This window comes from Platalea leucorodia (assembly GCF_965183815.1).
Source record: "Platalea leucorodia genome assembly, chromosome: 7".
In the NCBI taxonomy this organism is placed as follows: domain Eukaryota; kingdom Metazoa; phylum Chordata; class Aves; order Pelecaniformes; family Threskiornithidae; genus Platalea; species Platalea leucorodia.
In genome coordinates, this window is record NC_138829.1 from 17,936,225 (window position 1) to 17,954,733 (window position 18,509).

The 18,509-nt window shown below is 38.1% G+C and overlaps 1 protein-coding gene across 3 annotated transcripts in view; it reads right to left on the bottom strand.

Moving 5' to 3' along the window:
* Positions 1 to 18,509, bottom strand: part of UNC79 (unc-79 homolog, NALCN channel complex subunit) — a gene marked incomplete at both ends in the record, with an annotated part of 115,034 nt that overhangs the window by 49,322 nt on the left and 47,203 nt on the right. For 2 of the 3 annotated variants that reach the window (XM_082316844.1, XM_082316843.1), the window contains 6 exons: positions 802 to 909; positions 3,151 to 4,374; positions 5,820 to 5,969; positions 8,902 to 9,064; positions 9,884 to 10,066; positions 14,264 to 14,550. In XM_082316844.1, the coding sequence (XP_082172970.1) occupies positions 802 to 909; positions 3,151 to 4,374; positions 5,820 to 5,969; positions 8,902 to 9,064; positions 9,884 to 10,066; positions 14,264 to 14,550 (2,115 nt within the window). The remainder of the gene's footprint in view (positions 1 to 801; positions 910 to 3,150; positions 4,375 to 5,819; positions 5,970 to 8,901; positions 9,065 to 9,883; positions 10,067 to 14,263; positions 14,551 to 18,509) is intronic. The other variant, XM_082316845.1, reaches the window with a different exon arrangement.

Sequence of the window (18,509 nt, forward strand, 5' to 3'; positions counted from 1 at the left end):
CAGAAATTAAAATTTAACTTTTCTATAGCAGTCTGAAATTGCAGTTCAGCAAGACAGTTGAGCTGATCTAGCAGCTCACTGATATCAAAGCAGGTCATCATTTCCCCTCCCTTTTCTACTAGTCAGAGTCCTGCCCCATCAACCTTTGGATGTGTTACTTAACATTACTTAGATGGACACACCATTCTGGATTTTGTTAGTGTTCTAAGATGCCTCCACCTTCCAATATTATCTACATCTGCTCTGTTAAGCCATGTGTCACTGCCTACTTAAACCAACCCAGTTCACTTTCCATTGAAATGTGTATGGGAGTCTCAGATAAACAGTTACTGCATTTCAGCGAGCAGCTGAGGAAGTGGCATTTCAAGGCATTTTACAAAAATTGCTAGAGACGTTTTTCCTAAGGTACAGCAAGAAATGTACTGAAGACCATAATAACAGCCCTGTGGAGCTCTCATACTCTGCTTCTGTGCACTGACAGTTGACAATGCTTCCTCACACTGGAAAATAAACATTCAGCTTTAGTGAAATATTGCTTTTAGCTGCTACCTACTCTAATTCAAGACATTGAGTGAAAAATGACCACATTTGTCAAATTTGCCATATCACAACAGAAAATCTTGCAGCCACTAACTGCTCAAACTGCTGACCATCAGAGATTTAACAGATCTAATGATATTCAACACAGCTGTGCTTCCAAGATTCAAAGAAACTCAGGGGAAGGCATTTACCGTACATGATATGCATCCGACGCACAAATACAGCAACTTAGATTTAATCCGCAACCAGAGGTAAACTTACTTGATATGGAAGAGTGACTACTTGTCTCCGGGACACCTGCTTCAAGAGTTGGTGCAGATGATGACTCTCTTGGCATTTCCAGTGTTGAAAGTCCTTTGGCAGCAGGATCTGCATATGAAAATTGTGCTTAAACTCTCAGTATTTAGAATCAATAAATATTTTCCATCTGTTTTCTCCCTGGATGCCTTTTTCACATCTTTTCAGTCATCCATTCACCATCTGGCATTCCCAGCAGTTTTAAAAGGATTCAGTGTGTGTGTCCTAAGAATTTTTAGAGGCACAGAGATCTACTGCTTAAAATCACTTTTTAAAGGAGATTTCTACCTATGCTCTTTAGAGCCCAGAACTAATAAATGCAATAGAGTTTGATTTTGATCCCACTCAAAGAGTGATTATCAGAACCACCAACATGGAAATAAGAGAGGTACCACTGACGTAAAGCTAGTTTAAGTGACAGCTTAGCATCTTTTAAAAGCCTTATATCTCCAACAAATTATCAGTTTTCATTCAAAAGGTTGCTGATCTAGCAGTTAATCCTAAAGATTCAGAGTTTAAGATTCGATCATTAAAAAGAAAAATAAACCATTAAAACTAATGTTTTTATTTTATGATAACTGATACTGTCAATATGGGAAAAATAAAGCAAAGACATTTTCAAGTGTTGATGGCTGGTTTCAGCATAGCCTATAAAAATGAATATGTAACTGTGCTGTAAAAAGTCTCAGGCAAGAAACTCTGTAACCCAGCATCGTGCACTTGAAGAAACAACCCATTAGGATATTTAATTCAGAGATCAGTTATATCAGATGCCCTTCTAAAACATATGGAAGCATAATAGGCTGAAAAAGCTCGAATAAGACTTTGAAATTATAATCAACCCATTATGATGACGATATTAAGCCTACTTAAATGAATTACAACACATATGTTCTCAAATAAACTAATCAATAAGGCTAAACAAAACAAAACAGAACATAAGAGATACATTAAACTACCCAAGTCACTAAATTACCTAGTTATCTGAATTGTCTGTATCAACCCGTAACGTAAGTGAGCACTTAATGAGTCATTGTCAATGTTTTATGCTCCCCTTGCATGACATACTTAGATGCATGCAGCCAAATGACCATCATATATGCTATAATCATAGGTTCCACATGGTGTTTCAGAACTGGGACAGCCCTTCCAAGCAGTTTCAAGGATGATTACTAGTTACTGCATGAAAACTGGCCCTTACTAATGGTCAAAAAAGCATTTGAGTCTAATTGCACAATTCTTTCATGAACATTCTTCTCTAAGAACCAATGTGAAAAGTTCAAAAGCACTCAGCTCTCTTTTTTTACAAAGCTCCAGCAGTCCTTCAGCTTACTGGAACCATAAATGGGACCATAGACCTGAAACATAATGGGAACAGCATAACTGTGATCACACTGAATGATTTCTCCTTGTAAAAGTGGAATATCGTAATAGGAGATTATACTATGGTTCCCTCTGAAGCAATTAAGAAAGAAGTGCAGTCAGGAATGCATAAATATCCCGCCTCACTTCACTGGCAACAAAGAACTGTGGCCTGAAGGATTCTTTCCTTTTTTAATTAATATTTTTAAAAAAGACTGGTGAAATTCTAATAACTGAAATATCCTGAAAAAAAAACAGCCACAGAAGTGAAGAGGCAGCAGCATACAGTTTTTAAAACTGTTTGACACATCCAATTGGAAATTGAGGAAACAGCTAAAACACACTTTCTCTCCACCTGAAAAACTTAGTAACAAAACCCTGTATTGAAATTACCTGAAAAAAAATTTAGTGTATAAAAACATAATATGCATTACTGTCTGATCCTAAATGCAAACTGTGGTTAATTCCAAGTGCTCTTAGTTCTGAAGTCTACAGCCTGCTCAGCTTTACACTTCATGATCCAGTCTGCTTTCCACTGCCTTATGCTTGCAGAAGAAATAAAGGCCAAAAATCACTACACACAAAAGAGAATCTGTGTAGCATGGACTAGGTTAGCAGGATAAAAGGCATAGAAGTATGACAATTCTTCTGACTCCCCACATAAAGAGGCCACGGAGTTTCACTGCCTAACTTGGATATTGGAACCAATATTTTTGTCACTGAGCTCCGCTTCCTTTTCAAATGGGTCCTCACACATGCACAATACCTGTATGGTTAGTACATTCCTTGTGAGAAACAAACACCTGAAAGCATTCAGCTAGCTCAGACCACATCAGATGCTATACATACACATCGCTCCCTATACATATACACATCTCTCCCTACACTGGTCTGTTACTAAAACCTTCACGCAGTAATGAGCCTTTTGACTGGGTCAGTGATTGAGCTCACCTGCCTCCTTCTGCTCTCCCAGCTTGTCAAGGATGTTAAAGGAAATGTCCAGGTATTCTCTCTGAATAGCACTCACAGCAATCTTCCTCTGCTTCCTCTGGCGAGGAACAATCTGAATCTTAAATTCTGACTCCTCAGTCTCCTCTTCTTGTTTCTGCTCCATGTTTTGTTCAGTGTCAGACTCTGTGTTGGTATCAAGTTTATCACTTTCTGTTTGGTTTTCGGAATCTTCAGGGACTTTAATAAGGACTGTCTTTACATTTGGGCTTGGAATTGCTCCACTAGGTCTAATTTCCTCCACGCTGAGCTCTGAGTTATCATCAAGGGACATTTCTGGAAGGGCAAAGGACTTCTGCAGCAGGTCCCTTTTCTGTTTCAGTGTTAGCGGGTTCCCACAGGACATGTCCTGAAGTTCTTCCGGCTTAACTAACTCTGAAGAGTCCTTTTGATCTTTCGGAGAAGTGGAAAGGATCTCCTCTATTCCTGCTGAAGCATTGTTGCTTGTATCCTTAGAACTAAAGTCTTTGGAGCAATCTTCAATGCTGAACTGGACCAGAGGAGTTGTGCTGAGACTGAGTGCAGAGACATTGATAGGAGTTGAGGGAGACGACACGGTGGTTTTGCCAGAGACCTCATCATTCAGCTGGTTTGTTGTTTCTTCTTCTTCATCGCTCTCCACTATTCTAAGGGGAGGAAGTGGTTCAAAGACTAAAGAGTCACTGTCTGAAGTGGAGAGTACTGAATGCTTTTCAGGACCTGATGTTGAGTCAGAGGACAAATCTATCAGATCTAAGTCTTCCTTGGGACCAGCAGGTTTAACTGGAGAGTCCACTTTCACTTCATAGGTTTCCATGCAGTTTAACCTAACTTCTGGTATGACAGGTCTTCTCGTTTCCTGGAAACTCTCTGTACGAGGAAGATTTTCTTGTGTTTCTATGTTTTCAGCTTTAGTAGAAGAATTCTGCCGAGATCGTCCATAATCACTCTGCCTGTGTATGGCGTAAGCAGCAGGGACAGGTGGTTTTTCTAAGTCACACCGGTCTATGCAGGACTTCCTGCGATGTTCATCTAATGAAAACAACAGGGAGTCTGCATTCCCTATATCAAGAGATTTTTGTTTTAGAGAGCGCAGTTTTTTTTTCTGAATGCTTTCTTCTCTCACACAGCGTAGAATACTGTCTTGTAAGGCCCCCGTCTCTCTATATTCAGCCAGCTCTATTTCACCTGATTAAAACAGAAAGAGCTAATACTACCTCAGTTGGAGACTTACAGCAGATATCTTAATCTTTATCTCACAATTCAACGCGACTGGCATTTCAAATACAAACGCAGTATTAGTCAAAATTGTCTAAGTTTTGTTTTAACCTCAGAGCTACATTACAGATTTTTACGATGAACAACACCAAAAACCCTACTATTTGGATAATAGGGTTTATCTAAATTCTATCCAAATTCTACTCGTCCTGGACAGATGTACCCTGAAGATAGACTGTTTAACCTCATGCATTGAATAGAAGATAGCACAGGCAAGTAATTTCTACAGACACTTGGGATGGCTACATTACGCATAAGAGATGAAAGAAGAAATGAGCTACAGAAACCACTCTGAAGAGGTTTCAAAATAAATTTGGACTACAGCATTGTGGACATCGTTTGGACACCAGTGTGTATCAGAGCACATCTATATGTTATTTACTGCAGCAAAGTGGGCTTAAAATGGATGCTTCTAATTCAAGAAGCAAGGGTGGCAAGAGCAGTGAGGATGCGGCAGCACAAGCCTGAGATCAGTCAGGTGTTCAGAGAATTTTTCCCCCAGTGATCCTAGACCCCAGCAGAGTCTAGCAGCTATCACACCACATAGTCATACCTCCTCGTCCTAGGGAGGAGTAAAGTGAGGACAGTTACACTTGCTGGTAATACCACTGCACTGGTATTTTATTATTAATTGAGAAAATTTTAAAAGGTTATCACTGTTGTTATTATGAAAGACATATTTTCACATAAACCAGAATATTCCTGATCATTATTATCCCCATATTTCAAAATGCTCCACATATATTTCACCATGCAAAAAAAGCAGTGGAAAAGTTAAAGCAGATGTTTGCTCTCGTCAGAATCATTCCCCCCGCCATGCAAACACCTGAAAGAAAAAAAGGCAGGTGGGTGGTGGTGGAAATATCTTCAATTTTTTTAGGGTATTCATTTCAGAAACCTAAATTTGAAAACAAAATCCTTCCTATCTTTTGAAACCACCAAATGACCCTTTTTACCAATGGAAAACCCTAATATTTGCAGCAGCAACAACAAATTTGCTTACCCTCATCAAAAAAATCAATTTCTGGGAAAAAATCAATTTAAGTAAAAACCTTCAGCCCAATGGTGGAAGAAAACTGCAACAAATATCTTAAACATTTTTACATTCAAAAGAGCTTAAAGTTTCAGAAAACAATCGCTGATTTTATATATTTTTATTTTAGAGTGCCTACTTTGAGACTCCTGTAAGAGAATCCGTTCAGGGAAACGAGGAGTACCTGTTCCCAAAAGTCAGACAGAGTCCTTGTATTCAAATTAGGCAGTGCAACAAACTCTACAAAGAAAGGTGGTAGCTTGAAACTAAGAGTAGGAAATTGTATTTCTGTGTGAGTTTATACCAACAAAACAATTCATACTTCTCTGAGCATTCATCTCAACTGGTTGATATTTCACCATTTTGCTGCCACCAATTCTTTTCAGTCTTGCAAAGAAAGTTTGAGATTCTTTATTGCAAGGTCCAGTTGGTGTATCATGAATATCAGATTCATCAAAAACACTGTCTTCCTCTGCTGGAGAAAGAAAAAACTTTATTACTCTTAAGAGAGTGCAATTCCTTGAATGAAAAGCTGTCTGTGTAACAAAACCTCAGGTAGTTTCAATTAAACTTGAATTGGAAAATGAAGAATCATCGGAAGTTTGCAAGAAAATTTATATCCCAGGTATAACTTTGCCATTCTTGTTACATCTTGAATTAAGGTCAGAAAGGACAGAGATAAATGAAAAATGGGTTACAATGCAACAAAAGTATATCAAAGCTTTTACCATTCTAAGCTGATCTTTCCTACTAATAATAATACAGATTCTTTAGATGGAAGAAATATAGAATATATCTGGATACTGACTTGAGTAAATAACTTCTGTAGGGCTCAGTGAGAAATGGTAAATGGAAGAAGATCAAAATTAGTACAAGAACTGCAAGGTCAGTAATAGGAAAATAGGAAAGTGAAAAAAGAAGAAATGGATAATCTTGGGAAGCTGGTAATAGTAATAGAATAAGACCTAAGAGTATGAATTATGAAATTATTGATTTAAGTAGTAATAGTAAAACATTATGCTCTAATTTGAGACTTGCTGGTTGAAAATGGCAGAGAGTAAAAAAGATCCAAATCTATTTACCCATCAAAAAATAACCACATCACCTGTATGAAATGGCTATAAGAAAGAAATAAAAAAAGGAAAAATCCATATCTATCGTGTCTAGTGATTCATCTCCAAGGAAATAAGAAACACTACTGGGACAATACAGAAAACAGAGCACTCAAGAGAAGAAACAAAAAAATTGCCTTGCTTATTCTAGTAAGCAAACATGGAGAGGAAATGCATTTGGTGTCTAGGAATGAAAAGGCAAGTAAGCCAAAGAGTTAGAATGGCCAAAAACTGGACTTAAACTGGTCATTAATATCTTCAGCTTCGAAATTGGAGGAAAGTTTCTACTGCATGTAAAGCTATGGAACTGCCACCTAAAAGCATCAGGGATGAGATGCCTAATTGATATGATAAATCCAGAAAAATCAATCAAAGTTGAGAGTAAGAATTTCTACAGGGACTAGGTTTAACAAATGAGGAGATGACTTTTAATGTCATGCCCTATGTGTCTAACTTCTTCTTCCCCTTGGCAACAAATGCTTCTTCTCACAAGATTTATCACCAGCTCTACAACAGTCTGTACACTTGCCATCATCTCCACAACAAAGCTTGGCAGAAAAATTAGGGAAAAGGTTCAATAGTGTGAAAAAACCATCTTTAGCACGGGGATTCTTGCTGCCTGACAATGAAATCCTCATCTGTTGATCATCTAAACACCACCTTTGATGATGACAGCAGCACACACACTACCTAACCAGAGACTAACAAGCCTCCTTAGAAATGGTGGGAAAGGCTTCAACTTTCCAAGTCCTTATGGAATTACATCGGCTGCTTCTTGCAGGTGGAAGAAAACTTTTCTACATCCTCTTTTTTCTGCAGCACTTCTGCAAAGTAGGAGAATCAGCCCTACGATTAAGTCAGCATTTACAGAGTAAACTTTGCCCATTTATGGTCCTTTACCTCTGAGCAGCCCAAAGCCCTTCACAACAGCTCTGGAAAGCAAGTAAATATTTTTCTCCTTACTTTAAACATAGGGAAACAATGACAAAGTGAGACACAAGGCCACCCAGGAAATCAGTGTTGGACATGGGATTGGAACACCAAGTTTTCTAAACCTAACTTGGCACTTACTGTGAACAGCAAGCTGGGCACTTAGGCACCTTGCTTTGTCTTAGAAACGTCTCAGAATCAATCCAGAAACTGAATGCCTTTTATAAATGTATTATTACTACTCTCAGCATTCTTAAGTCATTATGAATTAAGTCATTAAATCAGCTCAAGACAAAGACAAATTCATAGTAAGTCCACAGTTACCTGAACCCTCTTAGCCCTCCTCTGGCAATACAAAACATCCAAGTGAGTGAGAATATCCAATACATCATTTACGTCCATTTTAAGGTTGCTTTAATTTGCTAGAGCTGAGTAACAGGGTGTTCAGGTGAACAAAATTTTGTGTTCTTGTTCTGTTGGATATCTTCTTATGAGCAACAAGCAGCAAAAGAGGAAAAGGTACTGACATGCATAAAAAGAGTTTGTCTCGTATTCTTTAGAAGAGTTTGCTGCACACTAGGAAGACTGTTTGAGGAGGAGGATGTAAAGAGCAAATAAGCAGCCAAAAGGCAAAATAGCTGAAAAGCAGCTACAGATTAACATCAAAAGAACCTGTTAAACTTCGATCATAAATACTTATCACGTAATAAACTTCACAATTGTAACGAACTACACTCAGTGACACCATGTTATTTCAAGTCCCAACCTTACACCAGTTCACACCATCACAGTGCCACCGTTACAGCTAGCAAGTACATACAGAGTTAACAATCAGATGCAGACTCTAAGGGTTGAACCATTCTATTTCCCCTTTAGACATCTACATCATATACGTCTGCATGTAAGCTAATCAACTTCAGCTCTTTTTACAGAGAAGAGCAAACGATAGACTGAATTCATCATTTTCTCTTTTCAACGTCAAATATTTGCTACTATGCCACATTATCATAAAATATAATCAGAATGCAGTGTCAGGCTGGTTGCACACCTTATGCATGGGCATGATCAGTTAATATTATCATAGAAAGGTCAAGGACTATCCAGGCATGGTGACTGAACTACTAAGTATAAGGCACACTCCCTCCAAGAGAAGTTAGACTGCTGTGCTATGCTTAGCCTACAGAGAAATTGTGAATTTCTTTTACTGTAGATGGCTATAGCTGGTCAGATAAGTTACACCTTGGACTTAATTCTGAGTATTATGTTCTAAAATTCAGACCATATTTACCCATTTCTACATCATCTGCAAGACTTAATGAATTAAATCAATGACTAACATATAAATGAGAGTGTTAAAAGTACCTTTTTCCTTTTCACTGTATCGGCTTATGTTACTGTTGTCACTATACAAAGGACCAGCAGTTGCATGGGGCTTGCAGCTGTGATATTGAGCGTTGAGGGTATTGACTGTGATGTGGATTAGGTGAAGTACAATCTTGCTGATTTCACAGTCTCTGTAGGGGTACTGTTCAGTGAAAGAGAAAAACTTCAGCTTAAAAACTAACTTTTCTTCTTGGATAAACGTTTAGGCAGTAAAATAGAAAAATTACAAGAATATTGTCAGCTGGATGCCCTTTGCCTTCCTTTGATCATATATTTCTAAATACATCAAGACTGTTTTCAGCTTTGCACACAGAATTATTTAAAAAAATTTAAAAAACCTATATCAGTAAGATTTAATATATTATTTCCTTGACTTTCATATGACAAAAACAACTATTAATAATAATGCAAAAAGTCTCTCATCAGAACTGTTCTCCAAATCCTTGATTTCAATCAGCTTGTTATCATTCATTTCTAGTGTCTCTCCTTCCTTGTATGTGCTATAGACGTAGTAGAAATTTGTTAAGCATATCAAAACTATTCACAGTTCCATTCACATTACATTTTAACAACAATTCCTAAAAAGCATCACTTAACTAAAGAATACAAGCTGTTAAGCTGGACCCCCTCATTTAAAGTTACTCATTTTTTTAAAAACTAATTCTAAGTTACTCAAAATACTATTCATTGGAACTTTATATAGCATTTTCCTATTTTCAAATCCATATTTTTCTTTCTCAGGTAACCATGTGAAAGACAATGTAGACAGCAGAAGTAATAGGTCAGTAGCACAGATGAAAGCTTAACTACTTCAGACATTGAAATTAAATACAGTGAGTAAACAAATCAAAGTGTTCTTTACAGTTCCTTTCACCTGCAGTACAGTTAGGTGTTCCCTGGAATAAATTTCAAATTGAAGTGTAAATTTTAAGGCGGGCAGTGTCTTTTTAAGACCACTCACCTTATAGAGAATGACCAGCAAAGACTTTAACCACATCTGCCGAATGTGAGGTTTGAGGGACCAGAGGGAGCAGCGAGGAGGCTGCTGAAAGTAATGCCTTAGCTGAGGACAAGTGCAGTATTTCAATACCTGCACCACCAAGGGAAGAAGGTGTTTTCCCAGGTTGATGTTATAGTCCATCACCTGAAAAGAACATCAGCACAGGAGTTAGCTCACCAAAATCAAATCAACTGATGTTGAAAAGCAAAATAATTAATACCTCAACCGTATTAGCTAAGTGAAAACAAACAGACATTTTTAAGGAAGCCTCACTATCAGTTAGAAACTTTCTACCAGCTTGCCAGGTTCTCATTTTAGCTAAATAGGTAAAATGAAAGAAAAGAAGATATGTTCTGAAAGCCTTTCATACTGCAGAGTCTAAATTTTAATATACGCTGGCAAGTTCATAAAATATATTATGCTGGGATAGCCTTGTATTATAGCACAAGTTGATCATGTTTCAACAGACAAAACCATATTAGGTATACCTCATGTTTAACAGATGAGATGCAATTGTGGGTTTCGGAGCAGGGGTTGTGTATTTCGGCTATTTGGGGGTTTTGTATTAACACTGCATTGCCAGTTTTCATTATTTTCTCATCAGGCTTGCAACATTAGCTGTTGGGTTTTTTTAAGCCCCATGTTCTGGAATCAGGTAATGAGACAAGAATTCCACTCTTCATAGTAGCAAAGGTAAGACTGTGTCTGCGATGCTATGCAGAAAGTCTAAGCATGTAAATCCTAAAGGATCCAAGAATAAAGCTAATGAAAAATATCTTGCTCTAAATAAAATGCTTATCAATTTTCAGTGGTGGTGTTGCTGTAGACAGGTTGCTGTTACTACTGCTAGTCATAAGCCTTGCTTCCATCATGACCTTTGATGAGCATCATGCTATTTGGTGCCTATCCTAGACATTTGAATTCTGATGTTTAGGTGCAGTGCGGGCATATATTCTTACTGCCCTGACACAACTGTGCTTTCGATTGAAACTGCATTGCTATTTTTCATTATCTTCTCATCAGTCTTGCAACATATGGCTTTAAATAAAAATAGCTTATGTCCTGAAATCAGCAGCTAAACTAGATCATAACAAGGATCCACAAAGTCCTTGTCTCTGATGCTGGCCTATACTGGTTGACACCCAGGAAGGTGTAACAGCAGGCCAAGCAAACTCCAGCATATCCCCCAAGATCTAATGCATCCCTGCAGTTTCAGTGGACTTAGTGCTTTATCAGGAGACCTGTACATCTAAACAGACACAAACATCTGTTTCACCCACATCACCCATTTCCTTCAGGTCTGTATTTCTTTTTTTGGTTTTGTTTTTATAAGAACAAGGGGATGAGCCTAATTTACAAACACAGAACTCATCTCTCAAGTTCCCTGCTGAACAAGTGGACTAGAGGTTTTTCCCTGTAAAATTCACTAGTTCAATGTGCAGCTGTCTCAAATTTTTGTGCTGCATGCACAGAGCCAAACAGATTAATCCCATGTTTATCCATGTAGGGTTAGCCTGTCGAACAGATGATATATAATCACCAAATATGGTCCTACCCTGCAATGCCTTGTCCCCTCAGGGTGAGATACAGTTATATAGCATGGTTAGGAAAAACTCATCCATACAAGGAAGACAGAGCCCTGCCTTAACACAGCACATACTGTAATGCAGACATGTCCTAAGCTGAGCAGACCCATTTTTTAAGTTGTCACAGGAAGATCTGGAATAAATGATGCTGCAAATGTTGAGCAGAGCTCAGCCTGGGATGCTGGGCAGAGCCTGCCACTGCTGGATTCCCCACTCCGACAGCCTTGTACAACATTGCCACCATGCGGGGCAAAACCGCACTGACTGCAAACACCGAAACTTGCCCACTTCTGCTGCTAGAGAGAGAAAAAGGCATTTTATGCTTTCAAGAATTTCAAATACTCAGATTTCATGATGCAAAATACTAAGAGACATTTGATTTTTTTTTCTTGAACTAAGCATTCCAATCCAGCTTGGAATCAAAACCAATGAACCAGCAAGTCAGCCCAATCCCAACCTTTGTGGAGCTCATTGGGGAAAGCAAATATTTATGACTAGGAGAGGGAGTGTAACTGAAATAGATTTCTTAAGAGCTCCATACTGAGTTTTCATTCTGTAAACGCATCTTCGGATTGCAAATAGCATTTCTCTTGCAGCAAAGGAGATTCCCAACACAAAGCAGCCCTATAGCTAAGAAAAAAATCCCCCAAAAATACAAATTAAAGTTTTGATGTCTACTACATGGAGAAAAATATTGGCCTATTGAAGTTCTCAGACTCCATTTGACATCAGGGGAGCCAGGATTCAACTATGAAGCTTTTCAAACAGAAATGGTGAATTCGGCTATCCTGACACATTTTAAAAGCAGAAGGGGAAAGTCAGGGCCTGATACTTAGTGTTGCATTAAGTAGTACTTCTGAAAAGCAGGTCAATTATGATCACTGAAGTTGGAGAATCCAAACTTGGAAAACATGTAAAAAAATGTGGAAGATACTGCCCTGTAATCTAAACTGCCACTTTCAGACTCTCAATACAACAGTAACAGGCCTGCATCTCCTTTTACATGCTTCAGCTTAAAACTGTACAAGTGAAAGACAATTAACAACACCCAGCAATGGTGCTCCGAGACAATGGATCAGGATGCATTTGCAGCTACTCAGTTTGCATTAACACCTATTTTGCCTGCTGAAACATGGATACCTGACATCTCCATGACTGTGAAAGTTTATCCAAGTATCTACATTATAACTGACTTTGAAAAATCACTAATTCCAATGTACGAACCAGAAAATCCTGATAAGAATTGCAGATACAGAAGAGGCCAGGATAGCTTTGAGCAATGTTTGAAGGTTACAGTGGGCATTTTAAGAGCTGGGGCAGGAGGAGATCTGAAAGCACAGCCCTCTCTCTCCCCTACGGTAATCCTTTATGAGAGACTGTGATAAGGAAAAAGTGTGGAAGTGATGATGACTCTTCATTGCAAATAATAAGAATACCCTGCAACTGTGAAATGTTTTTCAGCCTAGCATCACCAACTGCTCTATCAGTAAGAAATAATTGAGCCTTAGAAGAGCCTTGTGAGGTAGGAAAGTACGGTCCTCCTTACAAGATGGAGAAAGAAGGCACAAAGCAGTGATGTGCTCACTCATTTATCATAGCAATACAGACAGAAGTTCACCATGGTGGCACCACTCCCTAAGAAAGGGAGAACAGAAAGTCCCAGTGCACTCTAAGGAAGAAGGACAGTGAGCCTCCTGCAAAGTGAAGAATGTCAGAGTTCACAGACCATTCACGCAAGGGGAACAAGCAAGTGCACGTGGGTCCCAGGTCTTCCTGAATGGCAAAGGAGGAAACGACATGTGAGGAAAGTAAGGCATTCAAAGGCTAGGGAACGAGGGTAAAGAGGTTTGGAGCAGTCTCTAATTTGTCATACAGTGGTAGTGATGTTGGAGAGTTAAGGCAACCATAGTGGGTCTGCTCTGAAACCACGACGACGAGAACAGAAAGTTCCTAAAACAAAGATCTGCAATTACCTGTCTCAAGGTTAACCATTGTCTAAGCAGAAATCATAACAGGGTGTAAAGTCAAACTGTAACTTCGTGGTAGTTGACAGGATGAAGGTATAACCTTTAGTTACCTTAGGTAATTATATTACTAAAAACCACACCCCTAGGAGGAGATTTTATGTGTAAATGTAGGTCCTCCTTAGGGCTAAATTAAAACTGGGACATGTGCAGATGAATGTTTGTATAAGTGACCAATCAGTTACTCTAATGTAATTTTTCTTTGTTTTCGTTTGGATAAAAAGGCCCGATGTGTTTCTAGGAGAGGTGCTGGCTGATGTTAAATGCCTGGCACCCCAATCTGCAGACTGGCAATAAAGACAAATATCTCGACTCAGTGTGTCAACTGGCATTCCGCACACCTGGTGAAGAACCCTGATTTAAGGACAACAGTAGTATTTGTGTGCCTGCACGCACACAAAACTGTTATCTCTACGCCAATGATGCAGCAAGTTTAGAGTACTAGTAGGAAGCTACAAATTAGCATACTTCCATTTAACTATTTACTTTCTAACTGCAAAGCAAGAACCTACAGAAAGCACTTGATTAGGCTACATGGAGCCTTCTGAGAGTAAAGAAAAAGCAGCGATCCTTGTTCCCAAATTCTTTCATCAACTGAAGAGGTGTTAAGAAGGTTTAAGTAGGATTACCACACTCAGCCATTATTTTGGTACAAAGAAGGCTGTGCTACCACCATTTCAACAACAGGCAATAAGAAATAGCTGCAAAAAGTAGTAAGTGCCTTCACCTACTTGTGCTATTCCAGCAATGAAGGCATTAAAGCAGGTTGAAACACGCATTTTTTGTGGTGCAATCATGAAGCATCCTTCCTGCTGATCATAACCGAGCAGGACGTACAGATGGCGCTTGACTGTGTTGAAAGCTTTAGCACTGCTGATGTCCGACTCGGCGCTGCTCTCATCCTTTGCCATGAACTTCATTAGCACAGTAATGAGCTGGTGGACAGTCTGGTGATCGATCCCAGCATCCTCTGGCAGCAGGTCTTTTATCGTATTATCATTCTCTGGGGAGTGCTGTCCTATTGGCACAAGAGAGACATTGGTATCAGACACTGGATAAGACTGTAAACAGGATACAGAATACACCAGAATTTTTTTCCAGAGTTCATTGCTCCATTTCTGCCCAAATACACATGGTGAAGTCACAGCAGGTAGGCATGCGTTTCTGAGGGCATCGTTCCTCCATGGCCGCAGGCTCAAGAGCACATTAACACCTACTGTGTACACTGAACTCCATTTCTCAGCTTTCCCATGTTTAACGGAGCTGCTTATCTTGCCCTTCCAGTGCATTTCTGCCAAACTGAGTGTTATTATTCCTTCACATCTATGCATTAAAGGAGAATCAAGTCCCACTGCCATCAAATTCTCATCTGGCATAGTTTTCAGTCTTTCCTCAGCAAAAGTTAGTGGATATTAGTCTTTGCCAGTGGAGGATGTACAAAACAGCAAAGCAGGAGATGGAGAAAATTCTACCAAATAATGATTAAACAAACAATGAAGACTTGCCCTTTCACCATGGAGTCCATATTTCCCTCAAATTACTTGAGCCAAAATGCAGGCACTATATTAGGTTTTGGGACACTATGTATTGTGTCAAAACATTGCTGACTTTTTCCCAGAGAAGAAGCCTAAGACTTGGTTTTATAAACATTGAATGGAAATAATACTTTGCGTGGGAATATGATCATGTGAAAGATGAGAGGCTACTTACAAAGCACAAGGAAGCTTGGCTGCTGGCTATCACTATCATCCAAGCAAAACAGACACACTGCACATAACACTGGCAACTGGGCAAGTATTTTCATTTTCATACTTCAATATTTTTTTTAAATACGGTATTTCCAGTTACTTTCAAGACCATTTATCATTACCAGAATTCTCTAGTAATTGCCTTTGGAGTTACCCTCTTCTATTTCACCCTATTTGTAAGGCTTTTTTTTAGTGCTTAGCAGTTCCTAAAGATTTACATTATACTAACACTAGGGATTGAATTCATGAAAAGCAGCAGCTATTTCACGCATCAGTATATCAGATTCTTTTTATTAAATAATTCTGAATAAATGCATGGCTAAAGCACAGTAAAGTATATTATTCCAACATGTTCTATTTTAAAACAGTAATTTAAATTAAATGCTTCTGTATAAATAAAAAATTATTATATGTAAAATATGCGTTATATGTAAAATAAATAAAAATTATTTCCACTAGGATAATCAACAAAGGGAACAGAAAATATTGTTTTGACAGCATCAAAAGAGGGTGCTACTTGCAAATTAAGTTTTTATTACACCATTAATTTTAGTTTGTTCATTAAACACTGTAACTCTTAAAAATTAAAATTAACTGTTACTCAAATGTGTCCTGATGTATTTTCTGATCCATGGTTAAAAATCTGTCTAGCAGCAAATAACTGAGATAAAGCAAGCTGGTATGAAGCAGAATTAGAAAATGATCTACTTGTTTTCATTTCAAGGATAAATCCTTTCAACTATTAGAAACAGTACTTACTTTTGCAAGAACAGTTTCAGTTGAAGTTTGCAAGACAGACCCTGCAAGCAAGATTAGCTCAAAGTATAATCTTAAAATTGCTCCTGCGTGTCTGTGCTACTGTTACTAGCCAGCAACTAATATCCACTTAGTCTGTTAGAGTTACTTAGATGTCTTAGGGTTTATGTAAATTCATAGCTATATATTTATAGCAAATACTGAAAATTATTTCAATATTCTAATTTACCCATATTCCAAATGTAATATGCTATTCTAACAAGGGACTCTTTTGCCGGTACAACTGCATCTGTTTTAGGTTCTTCACCAGCAAAACTCCAAAACTGTCATTTTTTAATAATTTTAAATATTTTACATTTTATTGGTCGGTGAGCAAAGAGTTTTGTTTGACTGGCTGTTTTGCTGAGCATGGGAGAAGGCTGCTGTTTCTATGACAGCTGAAAATGAAAACTAGGGGGGGGGGGGGGATCTTCAGAATCACTTCTATTAAGAATAACTTTCCTTTACTCATCTCATTTTGGTAAAAAGAAATAATGAACTTCCTATTATATAACATTTTTTATTCCAAACAGTTTTCACTGGGATTTTTTATTTACAGAAACCTTCCTTCAAAATGAAAATTCTCTATCCAAACTTTTGCTGGACCAAGATTTGCAGATGCAAAAAGAAAACAATAAATTCTGAAATAATCAGAATGAGAAATACAGCAAGTTCCGTTTTCAGAAGCATGTTAAAAAAGTATATGGAAAATAAATTTAGCTTTGTGGACATCAACTGAGAAATAATCTTTCAACTATTATACTCAGGTTAAAATTTTCCATGAAATTGCATCAAAAAGACACCATTTTCATAAAGATTATATTAGACTGTTTTCTTCAGCCCTACTTATTTTTATCTCTATTACATATTGTGAGATTTTCTATAAAACAAAGAAGTAGATAAGATGGAATGAGTCAAAGGATCGTGGGGCTTTAAATAAATCCTCATTCTCCAAACAGAACTCAATCAGTAATTAATCTGAAAAGATTAACCTATTTTACTTTCACTTGCTGAACAACATAACTTAGAAGCTCAGTGATAAAACACTCAATTTTGCCACGAGTTCGTAATACTAACACCAGTTAACAGACACTTTCCAGGACTTCTCCTGACATTTTACTTTCCAGAAATATTATTACACTTTTTGAAGCATTAAAATCTCATTTCTCGTACTTTGCCCTCACTGAAAACTATACAGCAGGACAGAGTGAACAGAGCTTCACCCTGAGTAGTTTGTCATAGCTCTAGTAAGGATCAAGTCTAGGAAATGTCAGTCACCTCCTGGTTTTATTTCTAATGCAGAAACCTGCAATGAACCAGCAATGGAGAACTGCTTGTTTAAAACTACAAAAGCCCTACAATCCCATTTAGGCAATAGACTTTCGGAGTCCAGAAAACCTTCCTCTCCTGTCTGAAATGGGTCTTAAGTTCCACCAAGCTTGAATTTAACTTTCATTTCATTAACACATGATATAGGGCATCCTGTACCAAATCAGGCTGTTTAGATTCAAGCTAAGAATGCAAAACGAAGGCACCCCTGCCTTTACAGTGGCTATGGTGGCTTCTACCCCTCAAAATGCATGCGCATACATATACAGTTTGTGTGCATGTGTGTGTGTGCCTACATACAAGGTATATACATACACCACCAACACCGCCCCGGGAAAACCTTCTCACATCACCAAACACACAGCCTGCTAGTTAATTTGCAGCCACCATTCCTGAATTCAGTCTAGCCTTATGCCCACAGATTCACCTCTTTATTCGTGTGTCCCTTATATCAGACCCCTCTTCAAATTACTTTAAGGTATATCACAATATAACATAAAACATCAGATCACAATTATATCGTGCTTCATCCCAATTGTGATCCCTGTGCCTATCAACGAAACTCTGGAAGTGACAGTCCAGGGTATTGTAGAGGGTAGATGAACAAATACATGATCCTGGTGTTTAATCCATACAGAACACACATTGAATTCAGCTTCCATTTGAACTGTGCAAGGATTACAGTTTTAGATCTAGAAAGAACGGATGAGCATGAGGGCTGGTTGATTCGAGTGGTATGTATAAAATAAATGTTTTTCTACAGCAGATGTACAGCCTATGTTTAGGAGTCAGTTAGTTCCTTAGACGAATCACATATGCTCAGTACTGCGAATGCAAAGTGTTAGAAACTATGAGTCAAACCTTAAAAAAAAATTTTACAAAAAATTAAGATTTTAGAAAGACATAAATACTGGGCAGGTGGAGAGGGACACTCATTTGTCTCCTAGTTTCCAAAGCATTTGTGATAATTTTGAATCGTATTAACAGACTTTTCTTCATGTCAGTGATTAGTAGCTACGTGCAACTTTTTATATATACATCTTTAGTGGAACATGAATTTGCAGCTTAGGTGATTACCTGAGCCTGGAAACTGAAGCTCTGAAAT